The 13,077-nt window shown below is 36.5% G+C and overlaps 1 protein-coding gene across 1 annotated transcript; it reads right to left on the bottom strand.

Moving 5' to 3' along the window:
• Window positions 1-121: 121 nt before the first annotated feature.
• Window positions 122-13,077, bottom strand: LOC129278514 (lysosome-associated membrane glycoprotein 2-like). The gene is made up of 5 exons (XM_054914667.2): window positions 12,511-13,077; window positions 5,564-5,928; window positions 4,535-4,709; window positions 3,746-3,910; window positions 122-3,134 (listed from the first exon to the last, which is right to left on the bottom strand). The coding sequence occupies exons 1-5, from the start codon at window positions 12,548-12,550 to the stop codon at window positions 2,983-2,985; spliced, it is 897 nt and encodes a 298-aa protein (XP_054770642.2). The 5' UTR covers window positions 12,551-13,077; the 3' UTR covers window positions 122-2,982.

Raw genomic sequence — 13,077 nt, 5'->3', positions numbered from 1 at the left:
TTTTACATTCGTAGCATCTTTCTCATTTTCTCCCTCTCTCTCTTTCTCTCTCGCTCTTTCTTGGAATATAGTGTGAATGCGAAATGGACAACTTAATCGAAGACAGTGGTCAAACAGAGAATGTCAGTAAAATAATTCCACTTTATTGATTATTATAAAATATTTCATTATCTGTTAATGAAAACCACAAAACAAACTAACAATCAAGCAAGAAAAACAACAAATTCTGCAAAAGGAAAAAACAACAACAAATAACTCAATAAAGTATTAACTTGCTCATAGCCTAGATTGTGCAAAAGTGGTAATAGTTTGAGAAAGACAGATGGGGGGAGGGGGTGACAAGGGGCATAAGCCTGCTTATAAAGTTGTACACAATGTGTAGACAATTATGAAAAGTGCTCCCTCATGTGCTCACGTTTTGAAGCGAGTATGAAAATAGTCAATTTTTTTAGGTGACGACATTTTTAATTAACCTTTTCATCTGCTTATTTTTTTGCTTGAAAGATTTTTGACAGGGAAATAATGGGTAGGTGATAACATTTTTATCCTTTTGGAAACGAGAACCCATTTCCCTATTTTCTGTTAGCACTGCATGCCTATTATAGGCCGATCAAATCTTCACGTAAAGATATATCGAACCGCGAAAAAGTTTAATAATGCAAACATCGTAAAATCGAAATCATTTTTTTTTAAATTAGGGTCATGACCTTACAATATTAACAATATGAAATAATTCCTCCTCCTTAATAATAGCGTGACCGAGATTTAGATAGATTAGGTTAGATAGTGCATAAAGTAGGCCTATATGTACACGACAAACACACAACAATAAGATGAGATAACAGTAAACACGGTGAAATATCTATAACTAATTGAATTACTCTTATGACTTGAAATGACAATTGAAATGAACAGCTTAAATAAGTTGATGACTAAAGTACATGCATGATATACCTTTTGCTAACAGAAATGGACTCCACGCTTCTATATAATGCCAGGACTCACATTATTCAATATTCAAAAGAAATACCAAATAATTCCCTGAAATTCGTGTTGTACTTTTTCCCCTTTTCGTCATATCACGCTTTTCACTGCAAGCTAAAAACGATCAGTATATATTGGAGAATGATTTGGCAACATGCAGTCCATGAAAGTGTGGTCTTACCAATACCATGAAATTATTGTAATAATATTAACTATAATGTTGAATGAAAGAAGGAATATGATGGGTGCAAGTGAATTCTTATCCCAGCCAACAAATAAAAAATGAGGTATAATAAGTCAAAATGTTAAAGCTTTAAATGAACGCATGATGTCTATACCTCGAAATTTCATCCCTTACAGTGTAGAGATCTTATCAGTAAACATGGTAAAGGGAATGAAAAGAAAAGTCTCAAGTAACGTAACAAATTGATAGAACATAGATTCTAAGAACTAATCTAGATAAGCTCTTAACAGAATAACCTTTAGATACATTGCAAAATGTAACTCTTGAAATAATAATTTTGGCAATAAGATTCAACGAACATAAAACACGACTTTCTCTATTCATGCTATTGTAAAAAATAAAAATAAAAGCAGAAGAATTATCAGTCGTGGTCTAAGAAAGGGTGAATTTATATTCAATTCAATTCAATTTAACTATTGTCAAGCATTCAATAAAAACATAAACATTATCCTCGCACTATTGATTCATAAACATGCATAAACATATGGAACTTTTAAAATGTGAAAATATATTACGACATAATTGCAAGATATTCTGGTGACGTGTGAAAGAATAAAACCAATGAATTCTCAAATTATGACTCATAATCTATCATCTTCAAAGTACATTTACACTATCATCCAAGACAAGATCATTTGAAAAAAAAACCATGAAAATTGCACACAATCGTTTTTCCAGGAAAATTATGTTACGTTTATTGCAAGCTTATATTTTTTAGTGCATATAATCAGGAAATCGTGTTTTTCCTTTCAAATATGATGCGTTAATAAAGTCGATAAATTAATTGTGTACGGAATCGCACTAGTGTAGTAATTACGCCGAACAACAGAATATTAATAATTGTATCCAAGCGAATACATTTGAGAGAGCAATTAAGCTAAGCGATCGAGCTGATCATTTTTATTTCCAAAACGGATTGCAGACAGATTTTGTGCATATAGGCCGAGGTTCATAATGCTATAGGTTTCCACAGCCGAACTGTTGTTCTCACAACTGCAACGGGCATGGATTTAAGAGAAATGCCTGTCAAAAATCAGTTGGCAGGTCTTTGTCGAAAATTGGTGAACCGGAACAGCAGTTTCATCCTAAGTTTCAAAGCTGACGAAAATATCCAGATAAATTATGTCGTTCAAAGTTTCCAGAATCAAAGACGAAACTGCTGGTTTGATTGACAGACTTTCGACAAAGACTTCTTGGTTGTCATTTGTCATGTAGGGCATTTGACAATATATTTTCTATGTTCTTGAAAGCGTTCTCCGTCGCGGTTGCGAAAGCGCCATATTTTCGGCCTGTTCGGTTGAGCTCGTTAAAGACGATGATCGGTGTCAATCTCATTATACCAACTAGAATATTTTTAACGTGTGCGAAAGATTTGAAAATTATTTGAGCACATGACTACAATCACATTATCAAGCAAGACCAATCACGCTGAAAAATATCTTGATCAGGCTTTATCGAGTAGGCAAGTTTTTCGTCAGTGGCAACCTAGGAGAAAGTGGGCGGGGGGGGGGGGGTCGGGGCGGTGTTTTTTTCATAAAGCTTATCATGAAGTTATCGTAAAGTTACTTTACACACGACTTGAACCTTTTCTTAGGTGCTACATCAGCAACATAGGGATGTATATTTTGGCACAAGATGTGGTCACCAGTCGTGGATACAGTCGTGTGTAATTTACGAACAGCTTTGCGACGCACCAACCGGGATTCTTAAAATTGTTATTCGTCAACGAAAAACATTGCCTGAAATTTAAGGTTTTACGAAAAATTGTTGTAGCCTCTTCCCGGTCCTTTCTTTTTCCTGTATAAGCAGATGACGGCAACCAGGAGAATGAATATGATACCTCCGAGAACCAACCCGACAATGACCGCGGCGTTAGGTCCACTGGGCGGTGGCACACATGAGTAAGCTGTATATTCAACATGTTCAAGAGCATAAAAGAGAGAGAGAAAAAAGTTTGATAGTGAGTGACAGTGGTGATTTGATACTTATCATTATTGACATTGAAATCGGATGAGTAACAATAATGACGTAAAAGTAGTACAGTAGTAGTAGTCGTCGTCGTTGTAGTTGAAGAAGCAGTAATAGTAATGGTATAAAAGATGTTAATTGAAGTAGATAATGTTGGTGGGGTGGTAGTAGTAGTAATAGTAATAGTAGCAGCAACAGCAATAGTAGTAGTACAGTAGTAGTAGTATAGTAATAGTAGTAGTAGTAGTAGTAGTAGTAGTAGAAGTAGTAGTAGTAGTAGTAGTAGTAGTAGTAGTAGTAGTAGTAGTAGTAGTAGTAGTAGTAGTAGTAGTGTTAGTAGTAGTAGTAGGATAAGTAATAGTAGCAGTAATATTAGTAGAAGTAGAAGTAGTAGTAGTACTAAGTATGAGCAGTAGATGAAGAAGTAGTATTGGAAAAATAGCAACAGCAATAGCAGCATCCATAGACAAAAATAGAAAGGGGAATTCAATTAGTGGTACAGTGCACGTCTTATGGTCTGAATGGTCGCAGTTTTTTAACAAAACTTACCTTTTCCAAAGTCATGATTAGCAAAAGAAGCAAACGGCTGGAGTTGCATGTCTTCTAAAGTGAGGCTGTATGTTGCTCCGAGCGGAACGACTTGCTTATTGCACTGATAGCTTTGACCAACGGGGGTCTCAAACAGGACCTGGACCTGTTCCTCTTTTGTTTGATCTAAAAAGTAAATGAATGAAAGATGAAGACTAATTTCTAATGACACAACAGTCAGAGAATTATAATTATACAAATCGCTTTTTGAGAGTTTACAAAACGCAACTCTTATTACCATGACGACCCCGATTTTTAACTTGAGCTGCTGCTTTATTCTGATGATGACATCATAAAGTAACAGACAATAAATAATATGGTAGCTTGATACAAGTCATGTAGACTGCATGCTTAATGAATGAAAATTTTCTATTTATAATACTAGGATATGCTGATATGAACAGATGAAGGTATAAGGCCCTTCATCCATATACTGTATAGTATTTAATTGAATTAGGTGCGGATCAGGAGGGGAGGGGGGGGGGTCGAGAATAATTCCATATCGATTCTCATACCTGGCCCCCGTAACACAAAGCCTAGCAATGAATAGCAAATATGAAAGAACACTTCTGATTGGTTCCTGGTCAGCTTGGTCAGTATTTTGAGTCAAATGCACATGTAAAATTGATCTTGATTGGTGAGTTCATTTAGCGATTGATCGCCAATCTTTGTGTTACGGAGCCCATGAAGCAAATGAAATGACAAAAATGGATATCCAGCAGTTATTCATGATCCCTCTTTCAAACTTACTGTACGTAATCGACGATGACCAGAGGTACGATGTCTTCTTGTCTTGCATGACGAAGCTGAGAACGACTTCGATGCTCATCATGTTTTCGTCGTTGAACTCGAGAACCAAGCTGGATTGCTGATCACTGCACGTCGAGGAGTCTGCAGCAGCCGTGATCGGGATCAGAATGGGAGTCTACAGATAAACGGAAGGTAATCTTTCAATACATATGTAGTCACTATTAATCTGGGATTACGACAAGAATAGGTAGTAAGCAGGCATACAAAATAGAAAATAAATCATAAATGATACTAAAAATGGGTCCCTAAATTATCTAGCGCAGATACTATATCTTTGAACATATCACCCTTTCATCTCACCTGGGTGGTGAGCAGCACAATGTGGATACATATCTTGCTGAAGGAAATTAACACCTGAAGTAGGTTTTGAACCCGCAATCGCTTCTGAAAGGTAGGAGTAGAATCACTACACTTTGATGTTTCAACAAGATAAGATAATAATATGAAGATAAAACTAACGACGAAGGTAATAAGACATCAAACAGAACTTTGGAAGGTTCCCATTGCCGCACTGACCTGCTCGATATATTCGGTCTTGTCCAGTTGTATGTCTAGCTCGGCAAGGCAAACAACCCTGGGTGAACCTGATCACCGTCAGTTCGACATTGGTCGACATCGTTCTGGCTATCAAATAGGTACACCTCCTCACATAGTTTGAACGTGCCGAAAATTTTCGAGTTGGGAGCTTCGACGATCACCCCGATCTGGTTCGACAGACCACGATCACAGTGCAGAGCTAGACCTTGCCGAAAATGTCTTGATCGAATAGGTTACCTCGGCGATGGGAACCTAGCAATGTTCTGCTTGATCTCTTCTTTCTTTATTAGTCATTTTAAAAATCAGATGCGTCAAGGTGTGGTGGTTTCAGAATTTCAATGAGAGATTTGTGCTTGATCAAATCTGATCAAGATAGGGGATTGGCAGTGGACCTATAGAGCATTGATAAAGGGATTGATAAGCAGATCTTACCATTTTCGTCCTAGTGATGGTTCCTTTGAAGGTCATCTTCATACACGTCAGATTCTTGGCGCTGTCTGCAACGGTCCATGTCCCGATCTCCGGAGGGGCCTTTGTTGTCGGTTTCGGCGTTGACGGCGGTACTGTGGTGGCCGTCGGTGAGGTGCTGGTCTGAGGGGCTTCTGTGTCGTTCATCGTCGTCCCCGTCGGCTGAGGCTGTGATGTCGAATTTGGAGTGGTGGTCGGGCTCTCCGATGTCGCCGTTGTACTATCGGGAGACGTGGCTGCTGCTGTGGTGGCTGGGTCATTTGTTGTAGGTGATGTTGACGGTCCGGCGGAAGTGGTTGGGTCGCATGTCACCATTGTTGTACATACACCTATGCGGCGAACGTAAAAAAAGTGCTTTATATTATCGAAAAATCTAAACATTTGCAACGAATTGTAGAAGATGTAGAAATATCACATTAAGATTCATTTTCATATAGTTTTAATCATTAAGGCCCATTTATTTATTTATTTATTGGGACTTTAGAGAGCATATTGGCAAATGTCATGCACTGGATTGTCAAACATTGTGTATCCCTAAGCACGTAACAAATATATCACTATCAGTAGCTAAAGGAATTGGAATATTACACAAAATATTTTTTGTCAGAGTGGTAAAACCAAACTCGACCATTTATTCTTATTTCAAAAGAAAGCTGAAAGGATCTGTACAAAATCAGCATATCTGTCACACACTGATCCTCTTTTTTATCGACTGAAAACATAAAAACTTTATGATATAAATACTAAACAAGTAGCTATTTTAATGTTTAAATATCATTACAAAATGTTTCCTCCCGTGTTTACAGACTTCCCTTCATGTACTAACAACTTGCATTCATATCCAACACGAACTTGTCACACCATTCAAAGGGGAATCCAGCCTTGGCCATAAAATGTTTTGTTGGGAAGGAGAAAAATAAATTAAACATATTGGTGAAAGTTTGAAAGATATCGGACAAGCAATAAGAAAGTTATAGCTGCGTTAAAATTGAGATCACTAATAGTATGTACATTTCAAATTGGCAACTGGGTAAGTAAATTATGACAAGGGGGCAAGGACAATTTTCCCATAGGCCATGTACTTTATTATCAGGGATTTGTGGTTTTCTCTCAAGTACCCATTCCCCTGAGGCAGTAATCTAAATATAACCCAGGTAGTATATTGTCTAATGTCCTCATAAAAGAAAAAATATAATTTGAAGTAAAACTTTTGGGGAAAATGACATTTTAGCCATAATATGTATTGGAGTACATGGAAGAGTAGTCCTTGCCTTACATCACTATGACATCCCATATGCGGCCAATTTGAAGTCTCCATGAGTATAGTGATTACCAATATTTACAACTTTTAAAAATTCATAACTTTCTTGGTGTTTGTCCAATATTGTTCAAACTTTCACCTATCAACTTGTCTGATTTTTCTTTTTCTTATAAAAACAAGTTTTTATTTGGGTTGGATTCCCCTTTAAATAATCCTAGAACACTATTAGCACATAAAACACTCATACACCATGGGCCTGATATTTGGATTACATTGCCAGACTCACTCAAACAATCGAGATTCATTCCTCCCTTAAAAAGGGTACTAAAAATGCTACTTAAAGAATACTCATTGAATGAAATGAAAATATATTCTTTGTCCTTTTGAACTGAAACATAATTTTTGAAACAGGAAAAAGCACGAAAAAAAAGAAAGAAAATACATTGTAAGGACCATGCGTTTATTTCCCTCCTCATCCTCCCCCCTCCTCCATAGTGGCAACCCCCGCAACCTTTTTTAATATTCATATTATAGAAAATACAACCACTGGCGTAAATCCAAGCGGTCAACCTATTGTTCAGAGGGAGGGGGGGGGGTGATTGATTGTGTCATCTCCCACTCGAACAGTATGACGTCACGGGTTTACGCTAGTGTTTTAATCTATCAATTTTTATAGACATCCCAATTTCAAAAGCAGGGTTTTCCTTAAAAAAATATGTAGATAATATGCAAATAAGCTTTCAAACCGGGCATTGGATTAAACGCAGCGTTTGAAATCATAGACTATCTAAATATCGCTTGGAAAAGTGAACGCCCCTTTCCGCGCAATATTTGTGCAGGCATGACAGATGTTTATCCCAACACTATTTTCATCCTTTTTTTGTTTTTGTTTGGTACGGACGTATAGCAGGGGCAGCGGAACCGGAGGGGGGGGGGGGGGGCGTGGGCTTCAGCGTCTCACTTTTTTTTCAAACAAAAAAAAACGTGTACAAAACGTAAAATGACCATCGGATTGTGATTGTTTGCATGGTCAGTCCCCCCCCCCCCACACTTTCAAAACAGTTCCGCTGCCCCCGGAGACTGGGAATCAAAGAAATGAGTTGTGAGTTGTGAAGGAATTGATTGTGAAATAGTGCACATAATCTACTTCGACTTTCAAGCTGAAATTCGCTGTAATAATCATAGTAATTAATATATATCATAACGAACCTTCTGCATGAATACTTAGTATCTTCAATACCGGACCCTAATTCTTATTAATTAAATTTGATACATAGGATCGTTTTCGAAAGCACCAACAAAGGAACCCTAGCAATATCAAACTGCTTATGTTTCCTTTTATTCGTTCAATGTTGTTCGCAAAAAAAAACACAACATTTTTATAGCCATTGACCTTTTCAGTTAAGCCACACATTATTCAAGTTGTTCCCCTGTTAAAATAGTCATCATATATATAGACCTACTATACTCTGACCAGGGACTCACGTCTGTTAAGGTCTTAAAAGCGACTCATAATAGCAAACCAATACGAATACTTATATCTACACGTGGGTAACTGGAGCCTAATGAGCCCTTCAACATGTTCAAGGCTTAAGCAAACCAAGGCCGTACATATATTTTTATAAGGGACCAAGAATAAAATTGTAAATAAAGTAATGAAATGAGGGAGCAAAATTACTGAGCTAATAACAAATATATCTCATCTGTTTTTATATAAAGTTGAATAGGGAGCATTTGGTGCACAGAATTATGTGCATGCATTTTTGTGACAATTTGTAATGAAAAGAATACGTCGTCATATATATATATTTTTATTTTTTTTTGGGGGGGGAACGCAAACTCTTCATTTATGCAACGGGGCCTAGACCTTCTGCATTAAAACTACAATCGTCATGTAAGACATATTTTTGAGTGAACATTAGACTCATTTTGCCCCTAAACAAATAAAAGCATATGGTCTTATCTCATTATTCTATCTAATTTCGCTTGTGAGACTCGTTTTCTTTCGAAGCGGCCGAGCTGATTACAATAGCCTTTCATATGTTCCAAATTGAAACTGAAGCGTTAATTTTTGCTGCACCATTTCGGTGAAGTTTGTAATTATTTAGATTTTTGAAATAAGTTTTTTTTTTCTGGGAGTGGCCCAGAGCCCTCGATCCTGCCCTCCCCAACCCCGGGCTGTGTACCACAATGCGTTCAATTAATACAAAGAACGATAGAAAACAGGTATGAAGGACAAATGAAGAAGAATATAAAATGAATGGAGGGAGAGAGAGAGAGAGAGAGAGAGAGAGAGAATCAAACGAGGGGGAGGAGGGATCTTTATATTCTTCCCTTAGTTAGAAAGTCAAAAAGGGGCCTAAGCTTTCGATCCTAGCAGAATCTTCGTCGGAGGCAAATCTTTGCCTCCGACGAAGATTCTGCTAGGATCGAAAGCTTAGGCCCCTTTTTGACTTTCTAATTTACTCCATTGGCTCTCTTTTATTAGATAAGCAGTTTTCAGCAGCTTCTTTTTGCCATTCTTCCCTTAGTTGTCAGATATATGTAAGTGTAATATGCAGACATTATCCATTCTAAAAAAATATTGGGAAAAATTTCTTAACGAGGGTAATTATGTGTCCAACCAACGTTGGGCATTTTTATTCATCCAGTGTGATGAAAATTGTGCCCATTCTAAAGTAATTGCTGCTTATTTTTTAACCTTACAGGACAAATGTTTCCCGCATTGGGTGAAATACTGCCCCAAATTGGTTGGACACATAATTACCCTCGTGGTGGTAAAAAATTTACCCAATATTTTTTACAGTGTATGTAGCATTATGTACAGTCTTAAAACAGTTGGGCAAAAAATTCCCAACTTTTAACCAACCCTGGGCAACATACTGTCCACACAACTATTGGTTAAAATCTGCCCAAATTGGGTAATAAAAACTAATAATTGGGCAATAAATTTGCTCAATTGGATAATAATTGCCCAGAATATACACATATTTTTACCAACATACATTATCCAACACAGTGGACAGTATGTTGCCCAACATTTTAAGTGTGTATACCCGTTTTATATATTGACGCTTCGGTATGAAGTATGAAGGTCATGTGATATGACAATAAGATATTGATAGCCGATGCATAATAATATCACGCGGCATTACGTCATACAAGTGCAAAAACACATCGCTAGTAATATAAAGATGCCATATTCGACTATGACGGAAACGAAGTCAAGATCAGTTTTAGGGTTCATTGTGTCAAGAGAGAGGAAATATTTATGGTTTCTCTTTGTTAAGGAATCACCAATCGTTACAATTTTGTTTATGTGAAATTTAGTGATATTATATTACAGCTGCTTACATATTCCACTTCGGTTAACATTTACGACTATTCTGAGCGCTGCTTGCCCCCCCTACTGTCGCACTTGGTCTGGAATTTTCTTTCTTTGATTGACAGTGTATATTAAAGAGACTTGACTTCAAATTTGAAACAAATATAATATGAGGGTGATTGGAAAGGAAAAGGAGAAGTCCTGGCAAAATGGAAACCACGAAATATGAGTAGTAAGTCTTTTTGAAACACAAGTATTCTCGACTTTCAAGTTTTGAAATTTCGTACATAACCTCTCAAATCTAAACCTCTTTCGATTCCACCTTGTAAAATAAGATTTTACTTTCCTTGATTTTTAAAAATATGATTTCTTATCAATATTTTTGCTTATAATAGACAACTCTAATGTGATCAATGAATCCCAATTCAAATTCGTATTTTCCAATAGAAAATATCAACAACATCAAGAAGATGAAATAAGTATATAAAAAGATAATTGTATAATCTTATTATTTTGTTCATACACATTATTCTCACATCAACCTTTTCTTTCATCATCAATGCCATTGTAAACGTGAATATTTATTCCATTGCAGTTTCTTTTCCTGTATGATTGTCACTTATATATTGTGCAGTATATTGATTTGAACCGAATACTTACTCTCCTATGTCGACGATGAATATGAAATCTACCATAATGGCCATATGGCGACAAGAACACCTCATTATCATCAAAACAAATCGATGTTTATCGGTATATGATAGGCGTATACCGATCGGTATATAATAGGCATATACCGAATGTGATGCGGCGTCAATGTGTTGTATTTTTTCTTTCTCATATTTGAGCCAGATAAATAATATTTCAATATTTCGGATATTCGATCTGTGAGAGTGGTGATTAAGTGTGGTAACGGGATGATGATGACGATGATGGTGAGGACGGTGGTGATGATGATGATGATGTGACGATAATGATGATAATGGTAACAATGATTATGATGGTGATAGTAATGATGATGATGATGATTATGATAATGATGATGGTGATGATAATGATGATGGTGATGGTGAGGATGATGGTGATGGTGAGGATGATGGTGATGATGATAATGATGACGATGATGATGACGATTATGATGATGATAATGTTGACAATGACTACGATGGTGATGGTGATAGTAATGATGATGATAATTATTAAGATGGTGTTGGTGATGATGATGATAGTGGCGGTAATAATGATGATGATGATGGTGATGATGTTAGTGATAATGATGACGAAGACTATATGATGACGATAATGTTGGAGTATGAAAATGATTATGATTTTATGATGGAAACAATGATGATAATCATTATGATTATGGTAATGGTGAATATGTCCCGATATTAGCGTTAAACGATGATTGGTAAAGGTGATCTATATGGCACAAAGGGACAATCAATCAAGGGGGCTCAGTGTCGAGAGAGGCGAGCAAACCAAAATTTTACATTTTTTTTCAAAAACTAATGGCATTTATGAAACATTTTTAATCCTTTGATTGTGATGGCAATTTGTAATGATGTTGGTAGTGACGGTGATGGCGATGATTTGAATAATGCAGAATATCATTCATTTTGATTACCTAATAAACATATTGCACAGACTCTGAAAACACACACCACATTCTACCAGTATGATACAATACAGACAATGAAATAGATCATTATGTCTCGTGGCACATTCTTTGTCTAATTACAACTCTATACAACATGATACAATGGGATGTACGGATGTCTCTGCTACCGTTTAATATCCTGTGGTGGGGTATAAGGGTCAAAATACGAATCGTTATCGTTATTCGACCTTGCGCGATCCTTTCCGTGTGTTATATAGAAACAGATTGAACATGTTGGAAGAGTCGATCAAGGTTAACAAATCGATAACACACTATCAGTAATTGGTTAACCAACCTGTAAGTCGGTTCAAATATGTACTAATTGTTGATTATAACAAATTGCATGCAAAAATGAATTGGATTTGCATGATATTGTTGGACGGTTTTGAGAGAGCATTCTGAAAATAGATATTAACTTTAACAGCTTGATCCCAGACCTTACTCCCGAGGGAGTGGAAAAAGTGTAACGGTTTAAACTTTTTTTTTCACCCAGACATAGTTGACCTACAGGCTTACATGTTGCAAAGTTGATATCGAAATAAAATAAAAAGAAGGAGATTTATGAGCTGATGCACGGTGGTGCATAGACATTCATTGAATATTGTGCTATATATAGATCCATGCATTAATTGCTCTCAAGTTCTAATATATAATTCGATACTTACCAATCAAGGTGATAACAAAAACCAAAGTTTTAGAGGCCATTGTTGAGACAAGATAATCTGACCGACGTTTTCTATATCCGCCTCCAGTAACAGTATATCTCCCGAAAGAATGATGTCCGCGCAGGTAAATTTCTCTTAATTTCACCGCAGTGACGTGTGGTATAATTCTGCACCAAATCAAAAGCCCCCGTTGCTTTTCTTTCTTTCGATTTTAATACCACAAACTAATGATAATTCAAATGATCTGAATTATATTTCTATGTTTCCCAACGCCAAGTGCCAACAACAGCATGTGACAATAGCAATGCACAAAAATAATGCAATTTATTTGTACGACGTGGTGGACTCGGATTTTTATTATATTTTACCAGTTCACCGCAGAGCTACGAATATTGATCAAAGTCCGATGTTGTAAATAACACATTGAGTCCATATTTGCTACTCGAGATACCGCACTACCTGTCTATCCGAATAGCTATATTGACCCATTTTTCAACTGACAAACATCATTGAATCTTTGCTGTTCGTGAAGAAACGAACTTTGAGGCCAGAAAACGAAATTTGATT

This window comes from Lytechinus pictus, chromosome 16 (assembly GCF_037042905.1).
Source record: "Lytechinus pictus isolate F3 Inbred chromosome 16, Lp3.0, whole genome shotgun sequence".
Lineage (NCBI taxonomy): Eukaryota > Metazoa > Echinodermata > Echinoidea > Temnopleuroida > Toxopneustidae > Lytechinus > Lytechinus pictus.
Note: the sequence above shows the minus strand (reverse complement) of the source record. Positions and strands in the feature narration are given on the sequence as shown.